Consider the following 16,717-nt stretch of genomic DNA (forward strand, 5'->3'; position numbering starts at 1 on the left):
AAAAATTTGATTAAGAACTGTTCAAACAGGTGTAAGAATTGGGTTTTGAGCATTTTCAAAATCTCATTCAAGTCCTCTAGATTGAAGATTTCAAGGTATTCTTTTTTTTTGGAATTATGGTACTAGAATGAAGAGAATCATCGTCCATCAGAAGACTTTCATCTATAAGAGATGAGCGAAGAACTCAAATATTGAGTTGAGTGTTCATAAATTTTTAATATACACGATATATTATAGCAGATGCTTTGGAAAGATCGTCATAATTAAGATTTTTTGTTTGAATTTGAATAGATGCTCAGATTCTTAACTGCTGCCTGATAAGGAAAAACGTGAAAAAATATATGAGTTGATAGCTCAGTGAGTGGAGAAATTCAAAATAAATATACTTTTTCATTTATACATTTTTATTGAAAATCAAATCCATATCATTTGATAATTCACAAGCTACCATCATGTAATCATAGTCAAAAAGTAAAATATTCACATAAGGTCATAAAAATATCATCTTAAAATCACGATATAATATCATCTGATAACCATGTTATAATCTTATCATATCAAACGTGCTGAAAAATTCACCAAAAATGTACCCTCTGACTGAAATATATAATCCGCCCCTCGGGCTAAGAACTTTCGCCATCACTCCGTGAACGAAAGCCGGTCTCCAAGCCTCTCATAATCAATTCTAGAACACGGTCAAGGCCCCTCTGTGAACTATATGTACACGATCAAGATCAATGTCGGGTCAAGACCCTCCGTGTAGGATAGAACACAGCCAAGGCTCTTCTGTGAACTAGAAGAAGTATATAATCATGGGTACTTTTTTGGCCGATCTCAATATTGCATGTCTCACACACCAACCAAATCTCAATATCACATGTCTTACATAGCAAGCCACAATTATGCCATAAATAATCTTTAATATTCCACATGTATCATAATAAAAGAGATTTCCATAATAACCATATAATTCGAACACATAATTGCACATACTTTGACAATATACTTAATTTATAAATATTTTAAAAATATTTATATTTTTTCGCTTACAGAACTATGTACACCAAAATCAATTCGATTAGTACGCTGTCCCGATATCCATATCACCGCCTGAAATATAATATAATTTTTAAATCAACAATTAACTAATTTAAGTAATTTCAATAATTAAATAGGCGATACCTAAACATAATTATTTCATATTTAGGGGATTTCTAAAGTCTCTTTAATTATTAAAATTAATTTTTCTTTCATTTTACTCAATTTCATAGTTTATTACACTTAACCCCTTCAATAAAATTAAATTTAACCTAACAATCTAACAACTACAAAATCAAACATAACTTAACAATAATTAACTTTTTACTTACCCTTCAAAATTGATAAATTTAAGCCTAATAGGATAGAGTACTTAATTCATAACACATTGGCGAATTTTTCTATTTTTTTCTTCCTCTCTCTTTTTTTTTTCTTTTCCACTTTTTCCTTTCTCTTTTTCTTCTCTGGTACCTTTTTTTTTTTGTTTTGATGTGTGTAAAGTGTGATATGTGTGTCTTATTAAAGATTGGATTACATATATATCTAATACATTAGAAATGGGTTGGTTTGCCGCCTGCCGTTTTTGTTTTTTTCTTTTTAATTTTTTTGTTTTGACTTTTTTTTTTGTTTAATGTTTTACAAAACTCACCCCCTTAAAAGAATTTCATCCTCGAAATTCAATTGACTAAGCGTGGAAAATCTAGGGATACTGAGAACGCATCTGCTCTTCACTTTCCCATGTCGCTTCTTCTATAGCATGATTCCTCCACAAGACTTTAACCAAAGGAATGGTCTTACTACGCAAAGAATGTTCCTTCCTATCCAATATCTGAACTGATTTTTCTTCATAAGTAAGATTTTTCTTCAGCTCTACTGGTTGTGATTCCAAAATATGAGATGGATCTGGAATATACTTACGAAGCATAGAAACATGGAATACATCATGAATTCTAGACAATTCTGTTAGCAAAGCCAATCGATACGCAACTGGACCGATGCGTTCAACAATCTCATATGGGCCAATATACTTCGGACTCAATTTACCTCGTTTAACAAATCTGATAACATCTTTCCATGGAAACAATCGTAGGAAAACTCTATCTCCAACATCAAATTCAAGGTTTCTTCTGCGTCTATCTGCATAGTTCTTCTGTCTATTTTGGGCTGTTTTTAACTTTTCTTTAATTATCTTTACTTTCTCAGCAGTAATCTGGACATATTCAGGACCCAATAACTTTCTTTCACCAACTTCATCCCGACATATTGGAGTTCTGCATTTCCTACCATACTGTGCTTCAAAAGGAGTCATTTCTATACTCGAATGATAACTGTCTTTATAAGCAAACTCCATCAAAGAAAGATGAGTATCCCAATTCCCTTTGAACTGTAGTACAAAAGCTCGTAACATGTCTTCTAGAGTCTGAATAGTTCTTTCTGACTGACTATCTGTTTGTGGATGAAAAGCTGTACTGAAATGAAGTTTAGTACCCATAGCTTTCTGCAAACTAGGCTAAAATTTAGAAGTGAAACGAGAATCTCTATCTGAAACAATAGATACCGGTGCCTCATATAAACTAATTATCTCGTCAACATATATTTTTGCCAATTTATTTAATGAGTAAGTGACTTTAATAGGCAAAAATTTAGCAGTCTTTGTCAATTTGTCTACAATGATCCATATGCCATCATGTCCACTCTGAGTTCGTGGAAGTCCAAATAGAAAATTCATAGTAATGTGTTCCCATTTCCACTCAGGAATATACAACATTTGGAAAAATTTTGCTGTTACATCTGGACACAAACTCAGCTATTTCTTTCTTCATTCCATGCCACCAATAGTATTTTTTGAATACACGATACATTTTTGTACTACCTGGATGCATCGCGTAAGCTGAACTATGTGCCTCTTCTAGAATTTCTCCCTTTAATTTCGAATTATCTGGAACACATAATCTGTTTCCCGTAACTAAAGCTCCATCATCTCGAATGGTATAGTCTATATGCTTACCTTTACTAACTTCTTCTTTCAATTTACTCAACACTGGATCTTGAGTTTGAGTTTCTTTAACTATGTCAATCAAAGTAGGCCTCACTTGGAAGTTGGCAAACAATGCTCCTACACTGGTAACTGATAATTGAGCATGAGAACCTCTGAACTCACCAAACAAAGATGAACATACTGCATTAGTTTGGGTCATAGGACTCGATATTTTTCGACTGAGAGCATCCGCAACTACATTAATCTTCCCTGAATGATAATCAATCTTGCAGTCGTAATCTTTTATCAGCTTTAACCATCTTCTTTGCCTCAAGTTTAACTCTTTTTTATCGAAAATATACTTTAAGCTTTTATGATCTGTATATATCCGGCATCTCTCACCATACGAGTAATGTCTCCAAATTCTCAAGGCTAGAACAACTGCAGCTAGCTCTAAGTCATGTGTAGGATAACTCAGTTCATGTTTCTTCAACTGCTTGGAAGCATACGCTGTAACTTTCCCATTCTGCATCAAAACACAACCAAGACCCTGACGTGAAGCATTACTATATATCACAAACTCTTCACTAGGAGATGGAAGGGTAAGAACTGGAGCTGACACTAATCTATTCTTCAATTCGAGGAAACTTCTCTCACAATTTTCATTCCAAACAAATTTAGCATTCTTTCTAGTCAAACTGGTCAAAGGCAGAGCAATTTTAGAAAATCCTTCTACAAAACGACGATAATAACCTACTAAGCCAAGAAAACTTCGAATTTCTGTCACATTAGTAGGCCTTTCCGATTTTACCACTGCCTCTGTTTTCTTCGGGTCAACATAAATTCCTTCTCCTGGTATGATATGTCCAAAAAATACAACTTTATCAAGCCAGAATTCACATTTACTGAATTTAGCATACAACTGCTCATCACGTAGAGTCTGCAAGATGATTCTGAGATGTTCTGTGTGCTCATCATGATCTCGAGAGTATACTAAAATATCATCAATGAATACAATCACAAATCTGTCTAAATATGGGCGAAACACTCTATTCATCATATCCATAAATGCTGCTGGTACGTTGGTCAACTCAAATGGCATCACAAGAAATTCAAAATGACCATATCTTGTCTTGAAAGCAATTTTTGGCACATCACTATCCTTGACTTTAAGTTGATGATATCCAGAACGCAAATCAATCTTTGAAAATACTGCAACACCTCGAAACTGATCAAACAGATCATCAATACGTGGCAAAGGATATTTATTGCGAACTATCACCTTTTTCAATTGTCTGTAATCTATGCACAGTCGCATGGTACCATCCTTCTTTTTCACAAAAAAAAACTGGTGCTCCCCAAGGAGATATACTAGGTCTGATGAAACCCTTATCTACCAACTCTTGCAACTAAACATTTACCTCTTTCAATTTTGCTGGTACAATTCTATAGGGTGCCCGTGTAATAGGTGCAGTTCTTGGAATCAGATCTATAGTGAACTCCATATCTCTGTCTGATGGTAATCCTGGTAATTCTTCTGGAAATACATCAGGAAAGTCCTTGACCACTAGAATATCTTCAAGTTTTAGTTTGCTAACATCTGTATCAATTACATGAGCCAAATATGCATGACAACCCTTATTAAGTAATCTTCTAGCTTCAACAGCAGATATCACACAAGACGGTAAAATTATATGTTGTCCATTGAATATAATTTCAGGCTGTCCTGGCTGTTTAAACACAACCTCCTTTCGAAAACAATCAACTGAAACTTGATTTGTTGCCAAAAAGTCCATACCCAAGATAACATCATAATCGTGTAGGTCAAGAGGTATTAAATTTGGCTTCAGCTCGTTCTTCTTTACCTTAATCCCACAATCTCAATATATATTGTTTGCTAATAGTGATTCTCCTATTGGTGTATTCACTACGAGACAACTGCCTAAAAGTTCTGGCTTTTGATTCGCATATAAAGCAAATGCAAATGACATAAAAGAATGTGTAGATCCAGGATCAATCAAAATACAAGCATTTCTATCAAAAATAGACAACATACCCATGATAACATTTGGTGACTCCTTTGCCGCCTGCTGAGTCATAGCAAAAAACTTTGCCCTGGGTCTTTGGTCGTCCTGCCTGCCCTTTTGATTTTGTACCACTACCGCTTACAATATTAGAGTAGGCCACACTATTTGTACCTGCTCTGTTAGCTGAATCATCTCTCTGAGTCTGATTCTGTCTTGTACTACTAGTACTCTGCTAAGGAAACATCCTCTGTGCCATGCTACCCTCCTGAAATAAAATTGGGCAATTCCTTTTCAGATGTCCTTCTTGGCCACAGCGATAGCAAACACCAACTCCCTTGAACTTTAAACACTCTCCAGGATGAGATCTTCCACATAATTGGCAAGAAGAAAATTTGGCACTAGTAGAACTCTCTCCTTGTCTCAGAGTAAATGATCTTTGGAAAGAACCCTGAGTATAATTATGACTAGCCAATGGCTGCTGTACAGTACTGGGACTGAATCTAGGACCCTGACTTCCTCGGAGTCGAGATTTGAATTGACCTGAACTGGACACACCAGGTCGAAATCCTCTACTGTCCCTCCGTGGTGGTCTATAGCTAGAAGCTCTTGCCATTGTCTAACTATCGCTTGCTCTGAACATTGTTTGTTCTCTACCACTTGGCCTAACAGAAATGCTCTTTTCTACCCTCAAAGCTGATTCCACTAATTTGCCAAATTCATTCTAGCCTGCAGCTGTTACAACTGACCTGATTTCTTCCCTTAACCCATTTTCAAACCGTCTACATTTATCAATTTCGTTGCATACCAAAACTTGGGCATATTTTGAAAGTTCAATAAATTTCACCTGATATTCTGCAATAGTCATCTGGCCTTGTATTAGTTTCAGAAATTCCTCCTGCTTTGCATCTTTATAGGACCGAGGGTAATAGGCATCGTAAAAGATAAGACGAAAAACTGTCCAAGTAATGATTGAAGGGTCTAGAAATGTGCTCCGTACCGACTGCCACCAATAATACGCACCCTTCTCTAATAAAAATGTGGCAAGACACAACTTTCGATCGTCTAAGCAGCCCATAACGTCAAATACCCTCTCTATCTTTATCATCCATGCCTGCGCAACTGTAGGATCTGCTGTGCCAGGGAACACTTTAGCCCCTAACTTTGTAGCCCTTTCAATACTAAAATCTCTGTCACTATTACGCATATCAGATGCAACTGCAGTAGTAATTCTTTCAACAACAATATGATCGGTTCCAATCACATTTCCCTGTCCATGTTGTTCAGGAGGCTGTGAACTGATTCATCTACTCTCGGGGGCTCTCAGTTCATCTCTATCAGGAGCAATGTGAGACTGGGGCAATATATCTTGGAGCCTTCGAGTTTTGCCACCACGAGGCATGATTCACCTACAGTTATGCATGATATGCTAAACATCATAATGTATGCATGTACAGTGCAAACCCATGAACTCTAATGCATGCTCTGATACCAAACTGACACACCCCGCCTCGTGTAACACCACTAGATTCGGACGTGGCATGCGCCGATGATAGATATCAACTAAAAGTCAGACCCACCATCAAGGCTACTACAAATACAATATATCACTTTTTATACATCATTTTTCTAACAAAATTTCGGCATTATCTCCTCTGTAAACAGGACTAACCAACATGTGATCAATTTCACATAAATCCCAAACTATAGCACAGCACAATAAAGATAAGTCGAAATCTCCACTTTTATCAAGAAATACAATGAAATATACCTATGGATACATAATACATAGTGAGCCCCATAACTATCTGCAAGTGATGCAAAATTACATCTAGACTTAAACATGCGTCCCAAAACACTGACTACATGTTCTATGAAATGAGTCATACTAACAAACTCTATGGTGTGGCTCTAACTCCAAAATCAAGACTCAACTCCAAAAGATGTCCAAATTTTCAACTGCTGTCTGATAAGGAAAAACGTGAAAAATATATGAGTTGATAGCTCAGTGAGTGGAGAAATTCAAAATAAATATACTTTTTCATTTATACATTTTTATTGAAAATCAAATCCATATCATTTGATAATTCACAAGCTACCATCATGTAATCATAGTCAAAAAGTAAAATATTCACATAAGGTCATAAAAATATCATTTTAAAATCATGATATAATATCAGTTGATAACCATGCTATAATCTTATCACATCAAACGTGCTGAAAAATCCACCAAAAATGTACCTCAGACTAAAATATATAATCCGCCCCTCGGGCTAAGAACTTTCGCCACGGGCCTTTGGCCCCCTCCGTGAACGAAAGTCGGTCTTAACGACCTCTCATAATCAATTCTAGAACACGGCCAAGGCCCCTCTGTGAACTATATGTACACGATCAAGACCAATGTCGGGTCAAGACCATCCGTGTAGGATAGAACACGGCTAAGGCCCTTCTGTGAACTAGAAGAAGTATATAATCATGGGTACTTTTCTAGCCGATCTCAATATTGCATGTCTCACAAACCAACCAAATCTCAATATCACTTGTCTTACATAGCAAGTCACAAATATGTCATAAATAATCTTTGATATTCCACATGTATCATAATAAAAGGGATTTCCATAATAGCCATATAATTCGAACACATAATTGCACATACTTGGACAATATACTTAATTTATAAATATTTTAAAAATATTTATATTTTTTCACTCACAGAACTATGTACGCCAAAATCAATTCGATTGGTACGCTGTCCCGATATCCGTATCGCTGCCTGAAATATAATATAATTTTTAAATCAACAATTAACTAATTTAAGTAATTTCAATAATTAAATAGGCGATACCCAAACATAATTATTTCACGTTTAGGCGATTTCTAAAATCTCTTTAATTACTAAAATTAATTTTGCTTTCATTTTACTCAATTTCATAGTTTATTACACTTAACCCCTTCAATAAAATTAAATTTAACCTAATAATTTAACAACTACAAAATCAAACATAATTTAACAATAAGTAACTTTTTACTTACCTTTCAAAATTGAGAGATTCAAACCTAATAGGATAGAGCACTTAATTCCTAACACATTGGCGAATTTTTCCTTTTTTTTCTTTTCCTCTTTTTCCTTTCTCTTTTTCTCTCTTTTTCTTCTCTGGTACGTTTTTTTTATATTTTGTTTTGGTGTGTGTAAAGTGTGATTTGTGTGTATTATTAAAGATTGGATTACATATCTAATACATTGGAAATGGGTTGGTTTGCCGCCTGCATTTTTGTCTTTTTCTTTTTAAATTTTTTTTTTTTTTTGTTTAATGTTTTACAAAGACAGTGCGGAAGAATATGCTGTGAAACCGTTGATTGTAAACATGATTCTAAAACTTCCACGGGAAAAGAATGGGTTAGATTGTTTTCTAAAGATATGTTTTTCGTTTCATTTGATGTCTAGCTTTTTAATTATCTTAATTCTTTTTCCCCCTTTCAGTGGAGATTGTGGAATTTATATAATTAGATAAGCACAATATTTCATCAACAAAATTTAAACGAATCGTGAAAGCCATTTAACATTCTACAAATTAGCCGAAACTTTCCTGGTCAATTGTTTATACCAAGAAGAAGCAAGATAAGAATTATAACAGAGACAATGAATGGGCGTCAAAGGGAAGAGATTCGTGATATATTGATGAGGTAGAGATAAAGATGTATTTGAAGAGGCAACGATAGATTAATGTACAGGACTGACAAGCAAATAATGATGATGTTTAAAATATGACATTTTGCATTTTTAGTTGTTAGGTTATTGATGAGATTTTGGCTGCATTCAATATGTTGATAGTTGATGTTAAATGATTGTACATAACTTGGTTGTATTAGATTGGTTGGAATTTGATCTTTTTGGTACAAAATGAATGCTTTACTACAATTTTTATCCGGGAAAATTGGTGTAGATAAATATCAGGTTTTTATCTTGGAGTTTAATTTAATTTAATTTTTTTAATTTTGTCAATTTTTCGAGTGTTTGTAACTTTTTTGAATTTTTTTCCTTTTTTTAGTGTTTATCACTTTTTTTTTAATTTCTATCACTTTTTTAATGTTTAACATTAAATTTTTGTCATTTTCTTGAAATTTCTATTAATTTTTGAGTAACAAAAATCAATTTCTTAATAAAAGTGACATTATATATAAAAAAAAGTAACATGTAAAACTTTCTTTTAGTGATATTGTTTCACTTAATTTCACATTTTATTTTTACTTCTTTTTTTATTTTTTATTTTTGTCACTTTCTTAAAATTTCTGTCACTTTTTAATAAAAGTGATTTGTCAAAAAAGTAACGCTTAAAACATTTTTTTTTAGTGATATTGTGTCACTTAATTTTACATATTATTTTTATATTTTTGTCACTTTTTAATAAAAGTGATATCGTATGTGACTTTTTCATAAAATAGTGATACTTAACTTAAAAAAATGAAACTGTGTATATAAAAGTTACATTGTGTCACTTTTAAAATATTTTACAAAGTATTTCTTACTTCCAAATTACTTTTTATATGATTTTTCAAAAGACATCTAATTTTGTGGGAATTTTTGTGAGCTGCCCTATTTCTTTCTTTTTGTCAATGGGAAATAAGCTTCAATAAGTGGTTACAATTCGGGGTGTAATTTTAGTCGTTTTGTCTCCAATGTCTTCTTATAGTAAGTGGATAACGTAACCACATCGTGCACTAACATAGATTAAAACTTGTAAATATTAGTTCTGTTCAATAAAACGTTTTGTATATTATAAGCTTTGAACAAAACTACAGATAAAAATGATCAGCTTATGAGTATTGTTTATTATAATTCCAATGATTTTCATTTATTATATCATGAATTAAACAATTTATCTAGGGGATTGATGTAGCCGAATCAAGATTATGGTTTGATAATTTTATAATTATTTCTTTGATTTTCCTGCATATATTTAATTGTATCATGATTTTAATGCTTTCAATTGCCTGATTAACAATTGGATGATTTGATGCTAGTCAATTTCGGGGCTCGAGATGGTGGGAATTTAGGCGTGATCATAAGAGTGATGCAACATAGAATTTATAGGTTTCGAGAGAAAGTATAAATCTGTGAAGCTAACTCCATAAAAGAATCGGATCTTTGTTAAATTCTTGATTTTCAATTTTGAACAGAGATGCTAGAATTGGGATCTAGGGTTAATTTCTAATCGGTGCTCGAGAGAGGGGGTTAGAAATACATTAGGATTCATGCTTTTAAACATGGGAAAATTAATTGGAATAATTTGAATTCGTTGAATCATAATTGAAAGTTAGGTGAAATCAATCCCTAGGCCTTCTCATTTGATAATTTGTATTCCCCAATTTTGTCACATCCAATTACGTTAGTTTAGTTTAAATCGTTCATTCATAAAACATCAATTCAATCACACATTCATCTAAATAAAGTAGAAATTGCATAATTATAGTACTTAGTGAAAATTAAATACAATCCCTGTGGATTCGACACTCTTACTTCAATATTATATTACAAAATTTGACACCGTACACTTGTGGTTAAACCACGTTGTATAAAACGCGTGGCAAGTATGAAAGAGCTTTACCAAACATTCATGAAAAGTGGATACATAGGGTTTTTACTTGAGATTCTGCATATATATTAAATTTTTTAAATACATTTTCAACATAATGGAATGGGAAAGTACAATTTCATTATATTTTTTAGAGATCTTAATCCCTAATATTGCATTTGTTACCACCTTTCCTATCAAAATGTATTGTTAACATTTTATTAGTGTTCATGATGATATCATGACTTTTGTCCATAATTAACATATAATTCACATATAGATATAGAATTATATAGGCTTTGTATACATGTTTTATTTACACACATTTGTCACTCTATTAATTTTAAAATTATTTGACAACATTGTTTTGTCAAACATTTGGTGTCATTATTTTGGAGTTGCTTCAAATCATATAGGGATTTAACAAGTTTGCACACTTTTCATTCTTGGTTAGGAGCAATAAGCCCTTCAGGTTGCTCTAGGTATATTTTTTCTTCCGATTCACCATTCAAAATATTGCTTTCACGACCATTTGATGAATTTCATGGTTATGTAATGATCAATTGTAATCAACACCCTCATCAAAGTGATTTTAGTCATAGCTGTGTAAGTATTAAAGAAGTCAAGTCCTTTTTGCCTATAGCCTTTTGCAACCAACTTAGTCTTATATTTATCAACGGATCCATCCTTTTTTTTCTTGAAAATCCATTTATACGCTTGAGGCTTATTTCCCAGTGGTAAATCAATCAACTCCCAAGGATGATTTTGCATTATAAATTCTATCTTTCCTGTTTTCAATGGAGTGTTCCCCGTGTAGACATTGCTTGACTAAATGTCTTACGATCACTTTCTACCATATAGGTTTGAAAATTCAGAACCATATGAAGTTGATGTTCTAGCTCTTGTTTTACTGTGCTTTTATTCTTCATCATTCATAGTATCGTTTGCAGTTTCGTAAGTTCTCTTATATGAACTTAAATCTTCTTTATCTTTGCATGGAGTGATATTTTCGAAAAATAAGCATTTCTTGATTCAATTATGGTGTCTTCATGTATGTCTTGTATATCAAACTTATGAACAATAAATCGATATGCACCACTATTATTGGTATATCTAATAAATATGCAATCAATTGTCTTAACCATGATTTTAATTTGTTTCGGCTTTAGTAATTCAACCTTAGCCAAATATCTCCACACTTTCGAGTTTAAGAAGGTTAATGATATTTCATAATTCATATGGAGTTTTATCAATTTATTTTAGAGATATTTTATTAAGGATGTGATTTATTAAAAGTATAGCCGTTAACAAAATAACTAAAGCATGTAAGCAGAATTTAAATTTTTATTTATAATGCTTTGTTTCGATACAATAGTAAGAATGTTCATTTTGAACATTACATCACATAAGTATCATTTTCAAAATATTTAACTTATTTTTAGTGAGTACAAATTTATCAGATACAAATACTAATTTTAAATCATTTTTGCTAAGTAGAGACCTAGATGCAAGGTTCTTACGAATGTCGAGCACATATATGATATTGTTGAGAAATGAGAATGAGTTCTTTATTGGAAGTCATCTTCAATGTCACCTTCCCTTGTATTGAAACTTGCAGAACTCTCCATAAAGAGTTGTTCTCCATGGAGTTCTTTATAGTTGGAGAGCAATACGTTGTTAGCATAAATGTGGCAAGTAGCACCAGATTCAACCCATCGTGCTCTTAGTTTCCAACATTGTTATATTTAAAAACAACCGCTGACAAGTTCATTTCTTACATCCCGTTAGGTTGTGCCCTTTCTTATTTATTTATTTATTTTTTATTTTAATCATATTTGCTAATGCATTTTCCTTAGGCTTGCGACATCCATTTAAATGATACCCAAGCTTTCTCACAGTTATAGCAATTGCCTTTGAATTTCTTAACAATCTTGGTTTCCTTTTGGTGCATCATCCAAGAATTTTCCATTTTTGTTGATCTTTGAATCATATTCCACCAAGTTGGCTTTGACTTGCTCAAATTGAAAAACAGACATTCTCTCAATCTTTGTGGTCTTTTTCTATCCTTAGTCAAACAACAAGTTTTTCTAAGGTCATCTCTTTACACTTATGTTTGAGATATTTTTTGAAATCTCTCAATCTCAATGATTGCAGCAACTTGGAATGACTCACTCAACGTCATTTTCTCCACATGAATGTCATGGAGAAGAGAATTACAGTTATTGCGCTTGACTGATGATTGTCTCGAAGTCTATCATCTTGTAATTAAGGAACTTTTCGATGATGAATTTTTTCATGCGATGTCCTCCATTTTATATCTTTTCTCCAAAAAAATCCCAAAGTTCTTTAGTAGATTTCAGTAATGAATATACTCTTCTATCTAACGCCAAAATTGACAAATAATTTGAGTAACTATTCACATGTTGGGATACTGCAATCTTGTTAATTAAGGTTGTAAATACGATATTCCATACTTATTTTGAATTGAGCTATTTGTACCTTAAAAATGTACATCCTTGAAATCAAAATCATTGATTGCTTTAAGTATTGTTAAAATTAATGATAAAAACATGTGCTATATCACACAATGTCAACAAACCTATCAAGGAAACTGTAAATGTAGCTAAACTAACTTATTTCACTATAGAAATAAATGGAATAGAGAATCGATTTCCATTGCTTAAAATCTTAAATATATTTAACTTTTCCTATTTCCCCTATATCTTAAAAGAGAGAATCCCATGCTACTGTTCATTTGTGTTTTTTCTTCATGGTTCATTGTTCAATTATAAAATGTGGTATGAAAACTTCTGCCCTTTAATTTATTGTTCATCTGAAATTGGCAGCCACCTTTTTTTAAATAGAATCCCCCTATCTACTTTGACCTTAAAAGATGCCTAGATCACTGTTCTTCTTGAGGCAGAGTTTTCACACTTAACTGGTTCTCCACTGTAGCTCAATTGGTTCTACATTTTTCATCTAAAAAAACACATTTAGCGCGTTCAATTGTTCACAGAGCCATTTACTGTTGCCGCTTATTTAAAGAAAAGAGAAGTCTTAGTGAGGACCAATATTTTCAGTAGCTTTTGGTTCATGAATCCTAACTTCATCTATCTTGCTGCGAAAATCCCTAGAAAAATCTTGATTTCGGGCTTAGAAAACAACCAAACGAATACCACCCGACCAAGGCTCGACCCAAACCAAACCAAATGAACACTTTTGTTGCCTCAAATTTCTAGGCTCACGCAATTATCCTCTTCTAACCTACAAAGGATCACGGTGGCGGTGATTACAACATCACAAAGGGAGGAAGAAGTGAAAGGGACCAATAGTTGGATATCACTAAATCACCTCACCAAGACATGGCTGCCTCTCTCTCATTTTCTCTCCTCTGTTGTAACTCTCTCACGCACGCATCAAGGAAGATAGGGCTAGGAACAAAACATATATAGCAAGACATTAGGTCACTCATATGGATTGGGCCACAGTTTTCTCTATAGATGGGCTGACATTTAATTACAAATAAATGGACCACACAATCCAAAAACCATCTAACCCAAACTTGGGTTATCTAAAAGAATAGGTTGTTTTCGAGCCAAGCCAAGCCTATGGTGTCGATAAATTTTCCGTGAACTATTTTAAATCATAGCTTAGATTTATTGGGTATCAAAACCCAACAAATCTTCACCTTAATGCCCATTAAATCTATAAGCAATGAAAACACAAAGTTTATACTTGTATAATCAAGGTAACCAATAAAATTGGTATCACAGACCTTACCTCGTATTTCTAACATGAAATACATACCATATCTGCTCTATGTACTCACCAGGGCTAAGATCAAGAGCACTCGAGCAGAAGCTGATATTCACAGTAATCAACTAAGAGCAAATAAACATGCGATAACGATATAATATAGGATAACACATAGATCTTTTCAAAAATACGGTCACATAGAACAACAGATTAACACCAAGTTAATCAAACACACGGTCAAATACACATGCAACAAATCTAATTCTTGCTGAATAAAGTTACTTCTTATGAAATCCACTATTAGACTCTGCCAGTTCATGAATTGTGATTTTATTAATACACTCTTAATGTAATTCTTGGCGAACTAGGTAACTACAAATGTTACAAAAAGCTATTTATTATTTGAATTTTATGTTATAACGGACCGGAATATTTCTATTTTAATAATTGTTCGATCTCATTTTGTAGATTAATTAATTTTATTATAGTACTTGCTGTTCGAAATTTGACTTTGTGGGTGGTAATGACTTATTTATTTTTGCCACTAGCGTAAAAATTTATGTTTTAAAAGTGATTAGCAATTCTATGGCTTTAGATGTCCATTGTTAAATAATATGTGCCTCTAAATGTACATTGTTCAATGTTATTACATCCAGGTTTAAAAAAATTGACCGAAGGCTTAACTGCGTGGCTCTGCACTACTACAACTAAGAAATAAGGTTGAAGTACTATGGATATCAGAGCTATCTGTTTAAATGACTCAAATTAGTGAACTGTGCTTATCTATGCTAGCAGGTTAGGTTCATCAGACTAGGTAGCTTAAGAGCGTAGAATTGGACCGCCCTCAATAGATGAATATGGTATATAATGGAATTGACCCAAAAATTTCTCTATTTAAATTTTTCCAGTCTTTGGTAACAGCGTAAAATCAGACAAGAGTATGTCCAGCTGTAATCCTCAATCGATCTTACCTGATCTAATTGTATTACTGACTATAATTGATTGCTTGTGTGTAATAGTATTTTATATGGCCTCACTGGTAAGTGGTTACCTATACCCTGCTTCCATTCCCCCTTTTTATAAGAAAGCCAAATGTTAGAAGAACTCGGTCATTCTAGCAGCGATAAGAAGACTATAAAAACGACCAAGATCAAGATACTACGGTCCAGTCTTGGTCACATGGCGCAGTTTCTAGGACCGACTGACGCCTCACCTGCATTGGTACCTAGTGTAGTGGTTGCACATTCAACGTAGTGTTTGGACTCACGTGCCTTCCAGGACCGAGATTTTTGAGTGTACTGCATATGATTTGCCAGCTTTGTGGCAACAAAAAGATTAGATGTCCCCCCATGCTATGACCATTTGTAATTTCATCTCTTTCACCCCATGTCCTATGTCCCAACATTGTATATCTCTTCACCTTGACACCTTTGACCAATTAGATTCCTTACACGTGTAGACTCTAATCATCATGAAAATTCAGCATGGCCATTGTTTCATTTATTTGGGTTGAGGATGCATTTTACAGTTTCTCTGTTGCTACAGAGCTTTTCATTGGAGAAAGGGACGGGAAAGAAGTGCTTTATGCTGGCTTCAAGGGACCTCATTATATGGGGTTGTCCACCCCGTTGGCAATGGATCTCTTTTCCCAATTCCAGGTTCTATATTTATCCTGCATAAGAATAACAAGTATCTTTTTTTTTTTTTTTAATATTAATTATCTCGCTTGATAGTTTGTTGCGTGTCTGATTCAGATTTCCAGAGGTCGGAGTGCGTCTTGTTGGGTACTTGTTTGCATTTTGTGGCAAGATAAATACCTCCATGCTTTCTTCAGGAACTAAATATGCAGCTTACCTCGTGTTCACTTTGAGATCAGGAATTAATGGATATGGGCACCAGCTTGCTCAGGCTTTGATAGAAATTAGTGGACAAAACGCTGATGAACAAACTAACTATTTACAAATTGGACAAGAAGCTGATGGTAAAACTGTCTATTGTCCAGATGAAGAACAGAGGCAAAGGTGCCAGACTGTTCCTAGACCCAAAACTTTCTTGCATTTAATCTCTCATGTATTTTGAGGGCTAGACATCATAGAGTCCTCAGAGTTGCACAGATATCCCAAGTTCAGGGATGATGGATGGATGGAAGTTGAGATGGGAGAGTTCTTCATCCAGGGAAAACAAGATCAGGATGTGAAAATTATATCTGTGCCGTGGAATCCAGGACTGTGGTGTAATTGTTGGCATGGTGGTCATCTTATTATTCAAGGTATTGATATCAGACCAAGAGCTTGGTGAATATTTGATTTACTATTTTCATCAGAAACAAGTACATGGGTGTGGGAGTC

General features: G+C 33.7%; 1 protein-coding gene across 1 annotated transcript; it reads left to right on the plus strand.

The window, feature by feature from the left end:
* The first annotated feature begins 15,501 nt into the window (after positions 1–15,501).
* Positions 15,502–16,448, plus strand: LOC111409977 (F-box protein PP2-B11-like). Its single transcript, XM_023040120.1, has 2 exons — positions 15,502–16,027; positions 16,124–16,448. Exons 1-2 carry the CDS (start codon positions 15,885–15,887, stop codon positions 16,446–16,448), a joined length of 468 nt encoding a protein of 155 aa, XP_022895888.1. The 5' UTR covers positions 15,502–15,884.
* Positions 16,449–16,717: the final 269 nt, after the last annotated feature.

This window comes from Olea europaea, chromosome 15 (assembly GCF_002742605.1).
Source record: "Olea europaea var. sylvestris chromosome 15, O_europaea_v1, whole genome shotgun sequence".
In the NCBI taxonomy this organism is placed as follows: Eukaryota; Viridiplantae; Streptophyta; class Magnoliopsida; order Lamiales; family Oleaceae; genus Olea; species Olea europaea.